The sequence below is a fragment of the Rhodnius prolixus genome, unplaced genomic scaffold, assembly GCF_049639745.1.
Source record: "Rhodnius prolixus isolate KJV_2025 unplaced genomic scaffold, Rpr scaffold_8, whole genome shotgun sequence".
NCBI lineage: Eukaryota > Metazoa > Arthropoda > Insecta > Hemiptera > Reduviidae > Rhodnius > Rhodnius prolixus.
In genome coordinates, this window is record NW_027411593.1 from 22,305,724 (window position 1) to 22,317,829 (window position 12,106).

A 12,106-nucleotide genomic window follows, 5' to 3' on the forward strand; every position below is an offset into this window, starting at 1 on the left:
GAATAGGAATCACGATTGTTTCCAAATGTATATCCATCAACGTAAAAGTCGATGCGGAATACTTAAATTCTATCCTGCAAAAAATATCCAGCAGTAGAGAAATAAAGTAAATTGAGTCAAATTTGTGTTCCTGCGATTAAAAAAAAAAATCTGTAATTTAAAGTTAGCTAGTGCAATTATAATTAGTTCAGTTTTAATGTTGCTATGTAGCCGCATTATCACCATATGTCTAGGAGTGATAAAACATTTTAGGCTGTTAGTTTATACTAAATTTAGTTAAGTAGTTCTGTGACAGGATATTAGCATGCAGTTCTAAGTGCAGGTCTTCTAATATTTCCATATTATTGTACAGGTTTGTGATTTGTTTAAAAAAAATTTAATTATCTAAACTTTAAAAAATATTTTAATATTAAAAAATTAAAATATTTTGTTTTGATTTCTAAAATATCGTAAAACCAAAAACTTATGAAAATTTAATAAATTTTTGGTTTCTATACATTTCTTACTTCTTTAAATAATTGGATCAGTACCAAAGCAAATAATTTCACGCCCATTAATATTCTAGTTGATGTAAACTTGATATGATTATGGTTTAAATTGAGCTTATCTATCTTATAATTAAAAAGTAAATACTACCTTAATTTTCTTTGCATCTATATGATTTTATTTGACCAGTGGAGATATCAATATCTTTATTATTTTTTTTATCTTTGACAATTTTTTTGGTACTCAGAATGTTTATGGCTATTCACCTTTGCTTCACCTTCACTCACCTTTGCCCTTAGTATGTCCTGTTATATTTCGCTTTAATGATACTACAGAATAAGCTTTATAGAATTGCACCAAGGTCACTTTAGAACATAACTCGGCCAAAGACGACTTAAATGAAAGAATATGTATATGATTTTTGGAAGCAACCTGCGTTTTTTATTAATCTTAAATTGCATTTGGCTAACAAAGTTGTATAAGTAGGTGTTACGTTTGCTTTTTTGAAGAAGTCTAATGGCAGCTTCATTAGTGTCCCGCACATTCCTGTCGGCACAGATAATTGGACAGCGTAGGATTGAAACGCCCATGGAAACGAAGGTAGATCCATTGTTCTGCAGAAGCTTTGAGATAACCTCTAAGAGAAAGAGCCCAATATACCTTTTCCATTGAGTATTGTAGGTTGTAGTTTGATAAAACTTCCATAATGTTCGCTAAATCTATTCATCAATTCTTATCGAAACTATGACCCATGACGTGATTAATTTAAAAGAAACTACGGACCAACAAATCCAGTTATTTTAAAATTCTATAACTATTGGTCCTGCCGAAATAAGTGAAATGCATTTTTCCAAAACAGGTTACGGAATAGATCGAAAGAAAAAGAATGCCCAGAACGACGATTGAGCTGGAAATCAGCATCAATATATATATTTTTTAACTTGTATATTGCGCACACATTGCTTAGTAGTTCGTAAATCCATACTTTGAAAGTTCAATAAAATAATATGTGAAACAAAGACGTTAGTTCTGGAGTTAACTTATCCGTTTTAATTAGCATAAGGCTAATGGAATTTGGAACTCCCAATGTTTTTGTTTAATCATCTCATGATTTCAACAAATGAAAAGCACAAATTTATTTCGATTTTGAGAATTAGATAAAAAAAATAGTTTATTTATAGAGATTTTTTCTATGACATGTTTACAAGTAGGTACCGGTAGGTACATTATGTATGTTTCACATGCCATTAAGATATAAATAAAGATTATGTGTTATTGATAAGCAATACAATTTTATTATAAACATACTAGATTACATTTAGCATTGTTAAACTGAAGGTCAACCACATTAGAGTCCTTGATAAGAAGACGGGTTTAAAAGTAGGCTGCTAGTTTAACTCAGTGATCATAACTCAGTAGAGTCTCGTCTTTAGCTGGGAGAAAGTATGTGAGTAGAATTGTTAGATTTGTTGTGCGATTTAGATTTTTATTCTAATTTAATTAATTCATTCTTAGATATTTTAAAACATTACTAAATATTTTCAAAAATTTAATTCGTTTATTTCAGTTTCCCTAGCAAAGATGCAACCCACCGCTGTTTTCAGTTTAGTTCTGTTTTTCTTTTCCTGTTGGACAGTGGATGGTGCGGTACAAAGAATACCACGCAGAAAATGTCTAAGAAATGACTACAATGAAACAATTTACGACTATAAAATTGGTCATCTTTCTGGCGATTCTGTAATTAACTTAGCAGATTATGTTGGGAAGGTAAGTGTAGAAAATACAAGTATACAAGTGTTTAATTCCTAAATACAAGTAATTGAATTATTTTTAGAAGATCACTAAATTCCAACAGTCGTGAGTTTCTCTCTCCTTACTTTAAGATAACATTCCTCTTTTTGTTGCATACTAATAAGTAGTTCACCTTCATTTATTTACTTCAAGTACTTTCCTTGTTTGAAGAATAAAACTATTATTATTGCATCAACAGTTTCCTTAAACTCTTGCTTGTAATTACAAAGCAGAAAATCTTTTGTCACTAGTTCTTCACTTTTCACTTAACTGCTGCTTCATATTAAATGCTATCACCAATTTTTTTTTTTTGTCTTAATCTCTAATTTTTGAACATAGAATTATTTAGTTCGAAATTGTATGAGCACTGTTTTCAGTTATCTTAATTAAACGAATGTTATCATATGTAATAGTTAAAACCTTTCAGTTTTAAAAAGCACTATTCTTATGTTATAAAAAAACTACTTTCTTTTTTTCTAAGGACGTTTAAGCAAATTATTTTATTTTCATATCCTTATCTTATTTTTGCTCATTCCTGTTACTTGAGTATGAATAATAAACGAATGTGGAGATGACGCATTAAGGTTGTCTTTAAGGCTTCAAGGTATGCTCATTAGGTAGTGTTGAAACTAACGAATTAGTATTCTTTGCGCTTTCTTACTCATCAGGTCGGATTTAAATAGTTGACTTACTGCCCATTTAGATCTGTAACATCATTGGCAAAATTCTAACTCAGTTGTTCTATGTCTTTAATTTGAACTTAGAAAATCAATTAATTTTTAAAAATAAGTCAAACTGAAGTTATAGCTTGTACCTATTAATTACAGTTATAAATTTAAAGAAAAATGATAGAGCTTATTATATTAACTTTTATCTATTTTCAAAAGAGAAAGTTGCGAAAAAAACTCTCTTCTATTTGGCGGATTTTGATAGAAACTTCTAATATTAGTCACTGTAAATGCTTGGAAAAAATAATTCTTCAGCACTAAATGCGATTTTGTATGTTCTTAAAATTACCAAAGAAGCAGAGTATAGAACATTATCTCTGCTTTATTGCTAAAAAAAAAGACGATAACGATAATTTCTTGATCCTTAGATATCATGGATTTTAATTTTCCTACCAAATTTGCTTATTTAGAAATTTGTCAAGATAAATGAATTTATTAAGATTTTATCCCTCATAACATGCTTCCTATCTCAATTTCCGTTACAGGATTTTCTTACAGGTTTTGGTTCATTGTGATCTTGTAAGGGCATTGTATTCCTTTTTAATTTAAGTTTACATTTCTGTTGTTAATTAAAGCTGAAGTAGTTTTTACTAGAGAAATTTAAAAGTAAATTCAATGGCTTTACCTATGTTCTAGAATCAAACTCTTACGATGGAGATATATCAGTCTCCACCACTTTTGAATTATTATATAATTATTAAAGAAAAAAAAAATTTAAAAATAGAGTAAATTTTTAAAATATTCATTTAAAAAAAAACTAAAGTAATTTGATCATATACGATCAGAAGGTACAAAATATAAAAATAATAAAGTGAAAGATAATATGGAAACAAATTTCTGATGAAACATTTTGTTATCGTTTTAGTTGTAAACTTTCACTACATAATAATAATAATCATCTATAGGTATAATCTATGTCCTTTTTCCGTACAAATTATCTAAAATATAACATGTAGCCAAGACGATAATTTGTGTTTTGATAAATAGTTATCGTAAAATGCACATAATATAGGTAGCCACAGAAGACTAGGGCTACCTCAAATTTATTTCTAAAACGTTAATTGTGAAACACCAAACACGACTTTCTTTTACTCTAATTCTCATAGTCAAAGCTATAATATTCGGAATTAGAGCAACATATTTCAAAAACATATTAACATATTACGGTAAAAATATGGGTGATAAAACCAATCAGTGGCATTCTAAAGGGAAGCCAAAATACTTCTAATGTACCAAATAACCTTATTTAGAGAACCCTTCTACAATGAATTTTCACAAAGAACGTGTTATGTTAAACTGATAAGTCCAACTAGGTATGCATTGTTCATTTTTATTACAATTTTACTACAACTTTTACTATTAAGATAAGAATAATAGAAATGATAATGTCTTACATGAGTATTTAGCCTGCCTAGTTTAATAATTTCGTGATTTAAAATTTCGAAAAATCATAAGGAAAATTAGCACTTCTGGCGCTAAAATTATTTTCAAACATTGAATTTTAGCAACAAGTCTCCTTAATAATTTAAAAGCGAGGAGACAGTCCATTGCGATAAATTATAGTCTACCCAGATTCTTTCTAAAAATTGCCTTTAAGTGAATTTTTCTCGTACAAAAAAACTGTTCAAAAAACAATTGTAAGATCCAGGAATATGCAATAATGTATCAAGGTTTTTTTTTAAATATTTAATGACAATATATTACAATCAAATGATCCTAGCAAAAGGTTGCTAGGAAAGTTAATATCAAGTAAATTTCATAAAGTAAATTAATTTTATTCTGCTGTCCTCAAATTATTCTGCTCCACTAAGAATTCTTAGTATTTATAACTACAATAACAAAACATTAACAACTTTCCCCAGCTTTTACCATTCAAATAGTCTAATACATCATTATTATTGAGCTTTATCTTGTTTAACAATCTTAGACTGCATTCTTGTAAAAAGTGGGGTACAATCAAAATGAACAATATTTTCATCACTACTACTAGTTCCATTAAATTTAAAATGACCCAATTATACTCGTAAATAATTATGTATCAATAACAGTATTCTATAAATTAATTGGAACCATGGAAGTTACACATCTATCTCAACAATAAGATTTTTTTTTAAATTTAACTAAGAATAAAATATATTTTCAATGATCAATGGTTTTCAATAGAGACACAAGAAGATGAAGGAGATATTAAAACTGTCCGGTTGGACGGTTGTATAAGGATTGTCAAAAGCTGCATGAAAAAGCGTAATGTTGAAAAAACATCTAACTTTGACAATTTTTTTTTTATTTTGTTTTATTCCTGTAAACATAGAAACAAAAATTAAGGTCCGTTCTTAATGAACCATTGTCAATACTAATTTCAATTGATCAGTATTAGGATGAATATTTATCAATAGTCAATGTTCTTTTATTTAAATGCTTGGAAAAATTAAGCTCGTTTTCATTGCTCGGTCTACCTTTCGCAGTTAAAAATTGGCATGGTTGATATTTATGGAAAGCAATTAAAGAAACATCTAGCTGGGCCAAAGAAACTTCCTAAAGATGGATTGGCGTCGGAAAATAAAGTGAAATACTTTAAGACATTCTTTATGGATAGATGTTGCAACTAGCTTAATTGGCCTTGATATTCTGTTATGGAACAAAACTAAAAGGAATCAACTCTGACGCACTTAACGAAAAGTTTCTCATCTTACACCAAAAAGTTTTTCTCAAGGAAAAGCGAGTGAAAGCTTTGGGGTAAAAGCAAATTTGGATAATATTTAATTATTTACATTATTTAAGTTATTTGCAACTTTTTTGCTATGTGTTTGGCGATTGTTAGAAATAATAAAATAGTAATTTTTTTTTTTTTTTGCCGGCGCATCGACGTCTATGGCCATTAGCGCCAATAAAATAGTAATACTAAATTAAACTATTAAATGATTTGAACAGTTAGGTTAAGTATTTTATGAGTTATAAATTAATTTAAAAAAGTTCAATAAAAGTTTGAATAGACTGAAGTTGAGTAAAATAAAAAATACATTAGTAAAATTGAACAGGTATTAAAGTAATTATCAACATACAGATTATTATCTCAGATAATTTATTCAAAATTCCTCGATTCAATAATTCATAATATTTTCGTAAGAATTTTTTTCGAAAATTTTATATGAACAATCGGATTTTAAACCGTTGAATATTAAAGAAATTTAATTGTTTATTTACTGTAAAAAATTATGTGATTTGTATCGATACAAAAATGGTAATAAAACAGAAGTACGGAAAAAAGTAATGCATTTTTAAAAAAATATACGTAGTTTATGATGAGAAACAAAATCATGGCTACTTCAATATGTGGTTCGCATAAATATGTAATTACTTTTGTTTCAATCATTTCAAGCAAATGGATGCTGTGTCTGTATTCTCTTTGTCCGAGAATGTTCTCTATTTCTATTTAAATAAGTTTAATAAATTTAAATAAGACAATATTCATTAATTCACATGTCTGCGAACAGAAACCGTAAGACTAGCACTAACTAGGGAAGGGATCAGCGAGTGGTCAGCGAATACTGGATTCCACGGGTTTGAATCCAGCTGCTGGCCCTTAGAGTTTCTGTTCCTAGAAGCTTCTTTCAGCTCACTGTCCGGTGGTGGACAGTGTTGTCTGTAACGAGAGGACTTTGTCCAGATGCCGGCAATGCAGCGGAAGAAGCTGAACTAGAACCCTGAGGCAATGAGCTAACTCCTCCCTTTGAATGTTTATCGGCTCTTTTTTGCTTACGCTCATAATTTCTAAACATATTTCTATAATGTTAAAATAACAAAACATTAAAAATAATTATGATGAATAACTTGTATTTGTAATGAAGGCGGAAATAGGAGCGCCACGGCCTTGAATTCTTTCACACATAAAAAGTAGTGACTCTTTTAATGTTAACAAAACAGTAATAAAAGGCTGGCAGGTATAAGTTAATGATAAAACTCATGTGTTCATGTCAACCAAAAGAACTTTCCATATTGTTTGAGTAAATGCTTCTTTTTTTTGCATGTTATCCACTATTTGCTCAATTAGAGAAGGCCAAAACGATGTTTGTTAGGGCGACTTTTAGATCAAATAAGCTAAAATGGATAGTTTTAACAATTTGTTGAATGCATTGTTTTTTCCTCTAATTAGTAGCTTTCTATCATTTAAAAGGATGACATTTTTTAGCTATGTAGACAATGGAATATATGGAACCCACTCACAATAATTTCGCCCTTAAAGCGGCAAGTGACTTTTTACGATATACTCTGTATTTGACAGTGTTGCAGCATGAAAAAAAAAAAAACGCTTTGAAAGTAATAATCGCGTACACCATAATTGCAAGAATATAAGCTTTCAATTTGACAAATTTTCATAAATTCATCACAAAAACTGATCATATCATGTTACCGAAGAACTGTACATTGACGTAAACGTCAGCATTTTGGTATACATTTTGTATTAATAAAATTTCTGAAGGAAGTTTGGTTAAGAAATGATTATTTACTTTACTAATCTACCCGAAATTTGTTTCATTATTGTACTTTTCACTTAACATAGATTCCAAGAGTAGGTACAATTTGGAAAATCTCCAAAATATAATTACTATAATAATTGATTAACTTTTTACAGCCGTTATTAATAGTGAACGTAGCGACTTACTGAGGTTTCACTCCCCATTATTTTGGACTGAATGCACTAAAAGAAAAATATGGGGAGAAAATAGAAATTTTGGGAGTCCCATGCAATCAATTTGGAATGGTATGTGAATATAAATTGCAATATTTCCAAAGTCTCAAAGTGATCGATTTAATTATAATTTGTTTTTAATTATTTTCAGCAAGAACCTGGTAAAAATTTTTCAGAAATAATGAATGGAATAAAATATGTGCGACCAGGAAATGGTTTTATTCCTTGTTTTCCACTAACTGAGAAAATAGATGTAAACGGAGAGAATGAACATCCCATGTTCACCTATCTAAAGGTAAAGTAGTGTTAAGGTTTTTAGACGTTTAATTTTATGAAATCACAGTTTGTAAGAAAGTGAGTAGAAGCAGCTTTCCAATCTAAAAAAGGGCCTCCATTTCAGCGATTATTTTATTATTTATTATTATTATTATCTTTGCAGTGCATCGATATCTAATGGTCATTAAGGTACCTACTTTCCTTTCTTCTCGAACATTTTTTAATATTACTATTATTATTTTTGAGAGCGTAACTTGGTGTTAAACCATGGCTGCCAATCACAATGTTTCTTCTGCAGTCACTAGCGAAGTATTGTGAATGGATGCACTTTTTCATGAAAATGGTGAACACCCCTTGACCAGAATCAATCCTGGATATTTTGCCAAAGGAGAGAGATATGACAAAATTTTAGATCCAGGGAATTGTACCTAAATAATCTGAAGTAATTATTATTAGCAAAGCGATCGATATTTTAATAGCCATACGCTTGTGCATTAGCACTAAATGGACATTATTACCCAGACTAGAATTTGTTGAATAAACCACCATTAATAATAATAACTTAACCAGACATTAGGCCTAATAATAACAGACCTGCTCAACACCTAATGACAATCCGCTCAGTGATATGTTCTGGGAACGAATGCGAGTTGACTAATTGTTCTAATTTCAAATATGGTTCAAAATTCTCCCATTCAAGTCTATCAAGTAATCTCTGATTTTATCATACGTCCTACTTTTACCTGGAACGGTCAGTTTTGAAATAACGGTCCCGGCTTCCGGTCCTTTCATTATTGTACTTTTCACTTAATATAGATTCCAAGAGTAGGTACAATTTGGAAAATCTCCAAAATATAATTACTATAATAATTGATAATAACAATTTTTAATCCGAATTTTTATAAATTGCCAAATTTACGCTGAACACTTTAAGCAAAAATTATTAGGAATTATCTATTTGTTTTAGTTGAGTTTTTTCGCTTTCTAAGGTATATTTTCATTACAAAAATTACGCATAATGGTAGCTTATAATTTGGTTATTTAAGTAATTAATTTCTGTTCAGACCTAATAATATTTCAATTAGTATCTGATATATTATCCTTAATATTAATTTATACATTACTAATCTTATTTATTAAAGCATTGTCTGCGCATATAGGCTCCTCCGACGATCTAACGATCATGAAAGATGTCTTTATTATTTAAATGTAAAATATATGTTTCCATAGTTCTTTTTTACGAAAGATCCAGTCTTTAAATCCATTAAAAAAAATGCTACAATTTACTGTAAGGAGATGAAAGTTATGGCGGTAAGAGTAAAAAACATGTTAAAGTGGTAAATATTTTGTTTTCAGAAATACTGTCCTTCCACAAGAGATGGATTTTCTAATAAGCACGAACTTTTCTACGCTCCATTCAAAAATTGGGATGTGAGGTGGAACTTCGAAAAATTTTTGGTTGATGCAAAAGGTTATCCATATTTGCGTTATGATCCAAGCACTGAACCAATATCAGGCATCACCAGTGATATAGAGGCAATTATACATTCCGAAAATTAATTCTCAAGTTAATCATATACTTATTTGAAAATATTGCTATTAGAAGAAAAAGAAAAACTAATTTAGAGAAATGTGTAACTTTGCTTAAGTTTTTTGCATGTAAAAGCAGTTTTTTTTTTTGTTTTTTTTATTGTTGACAATTATTATTGTAACTTTGTAGACCAAAAATTTCCTAACGAATTGGCTTACAATAAAACTTGTAAGATCATCCTCTAATAGATATGTATCACAGCATATCTTCAAATTGCATCTTAAGGACAATTACCAGAATTTTCATTTGTAACAGCAAAGTTCTTAAATGTTTCAAAACATTGTATGTAAATCTGCAATTATAATTTCTTCTCATTAGTTTGTCTGCAATTAATTGTTATGAGGACTTTTGACTCTATTCGAAAAGTACATTGGATATTACTGAGAATGGGCAGATATTTAAATGAACTAAAATTTTATAGGATGAAAAATTAATGCCAGTTTCAGTCATTATAAACTTTTGTTAACACACTGTAAATATGTTCCACAGCCCTGAAGATAACCTAGTCCCTAGGTCGAAAGCTCGGCAGAATAAAGTTTATAATGACTGAAACTGGAATTAATTTTTCACCGTTTTGAAACTATGATTCAGTCACCAAAAATAATGAACAGTAACTACAATTTTATAATTTTTTGGTTTATTGCTTTTTTTGGCTGGGAAACTCTGGACCTTTTTAGGCGTACTTCCTCTAATTAAAATTTGTCTTCTTAACTAAAATTATAGATTTGAAAATCTGTTAAAGAAAAATAATAGGATAAAGCATAATTTTTAATTTCTTTACTGCGGTTAGCCATTGACAACATGACTCTTCTTACAACTTAGGATACTTTAGATTTTTCATGGCAAACCCTTAAACAACGTTGCTGCTATCTCATAACAAGATAATTAGAGTTATCTGTACATTCCCTATCTATTCCTTCCTTTTCTTCTAAATTTCTAAAGTTTTTTACCTTCTTAGATCACCTTATGTTTAGATATATCAAATAATTTAATCCAAATTAAATAAAATGGAAAATTGTGTTACCAACTAGTCTAATTTTTAATAAAACTGTTTTTGCATTCACACATTTGAAAAGAGATTCTTCCTAATAGTGAATAAATTGTTTCTTGAAGAAACTATCAATATTTATAATATGGTATCACAGTATATGATATCACTCTTGAAATAACAGGTAATTACTTTTCGTAATTAGTGCAAAAAAGAGATATTTGTTTCTAAATACCAACCTCTTTTTTTTATTATTTTTAAAAGAGGTAATACAATGTAAAAAAATTAATGACAAATTATTTTTGTAACACTAGTTAATACTAATATGTATATTAATACTAATATGTATGTAGGAAAGTGATGCTATTTCAGTATATCTTTTTTTATTTTAGAAATATCTAAATTAATTTTTTATTTTTGTTTTGAGATGACAGATCATTTATTAATCAAAAATTAATTCATAAAATCAAATTGGATCCAAGAATTCAATTAGAATAGCAAAGATGTTCTTTGTACCCAGCTTTCTAAGCTTTTATTCTGTTGTCTCTCAAAAGCATTCAGAATTGTTTTGAATATGGCAGATATGATATTGTCTTGTTAAAGTTAATTTTTTAATGTTCTGTAATAAACGGTTTATTGAAAACGATTCAGAAGACTGCCTTCAGAAGCTCCTTAAAAAGGTTCTGAGCTAAAAAATCTTAGGTTGCATTCCGAGATTCTTTTTTAAATAAAGTTAAAGTTAGCAAAATTAAAAAAAAAAGAAAAAAAAGTCTGTTATGAAATGTTCAGAAAAGATAAATCAACTTCTAAGAACGCATGAAAGCAATAGTTAATATGAGATATATCTATCGATAATATTAGTATGTTTTCTTATCTGTTTTAAATTATTATAATCTAGAAATTAGCGAATGTTTACATTTAATTAGAAATGACTTAATGTTTAATGTTACTAAAAAAATTATTCATTTAGTAGATTGGATAGATGTAGTATGTATGTATATTATAATTTCTCTTCGTTTTTATTCTATTTTATTATTTTATTTTTCGTTTAAAGATTCAATTTGTCCGTGCTTTTTACAGGAAGCAATGTGTGTTGATTATGATTGATACAAAGGGCACTATTGTATAAATAACAATGTTTAATTACGAAAAACAAGAAACACGAGCTTTATGGACCCATTAAAAAAAATAATAATGTTGGTTGATCGTAGTTATCAATTTTTATGACGGTGTAGTCATAAATCATTAAAAGTGATGGATTACACCTGATGTTAGTGTCTAGAGTTTTAGTATACTTGTGCATTCTGTACTAATCTCTAGTCCGGCTGAAACTGCGTGAAACTGACTAGAAATTCTTTAATATCTCTGTTTTCAATAAAAATAAATAAATAAAAAGGAGAGAAGAAAATTATTAGCAATTTTGTACGATAAAAATAAATGCACTTTATGTACATAGATAATTTGTCAACTTTTTCTTTTCATCCACAGTTCATTAGGTTTATGTTACAGATCAGACATTTAATCAGATTTCGAAGAACAATATTTCAAGTGTGGTT

At 28.8% G+C, this 12,106-nt stretch overlaps 1 protein-coding gene across 2 annotated transcripts; it reads left to right on the plus strand.

Moving 5' to 3' along the window:
- Positions 1-235: 235 nt before the first annotated feature.
- Positions 236-11,722, plus strand: LOC141451036 (glutathione peroxidase 6-like). 2 transcript variants are annotated; one of them, XM_074122052.1, is made up of 5 exons: positions 1,819-1,933; positions 2,054-2,253; positions 7,639-7,767; positions 7,847-7,990; positions 9,328-11,722. In XM_074122052.1, the coding sequence occupies exons 3-5, from the start codon at positions 7,765-7,767 to the stop codon at positions 9,529-9,531; spliced, it is 351 nt and encodes a 116-aa protein (XP_073978153.1). In that variant the 5' UTR covers positions 1,819-1,933; positions 2,054-2,253; positions 7,639-7,764; the 3' UTR covers positions 9,532-11,722. The 2 variants fall into 2 exon arrangements, 1 of the variants encoding a protein (XP_073978153.1); XR_012456500.1 differs by lacking the exons at positions 1,819-1,933; positions 9,328-11,722 and adding an exon at positions 236-352.
- The last annotated feature ends 384 nt before the right edge of the window (positions 11,723-12,106 follow it).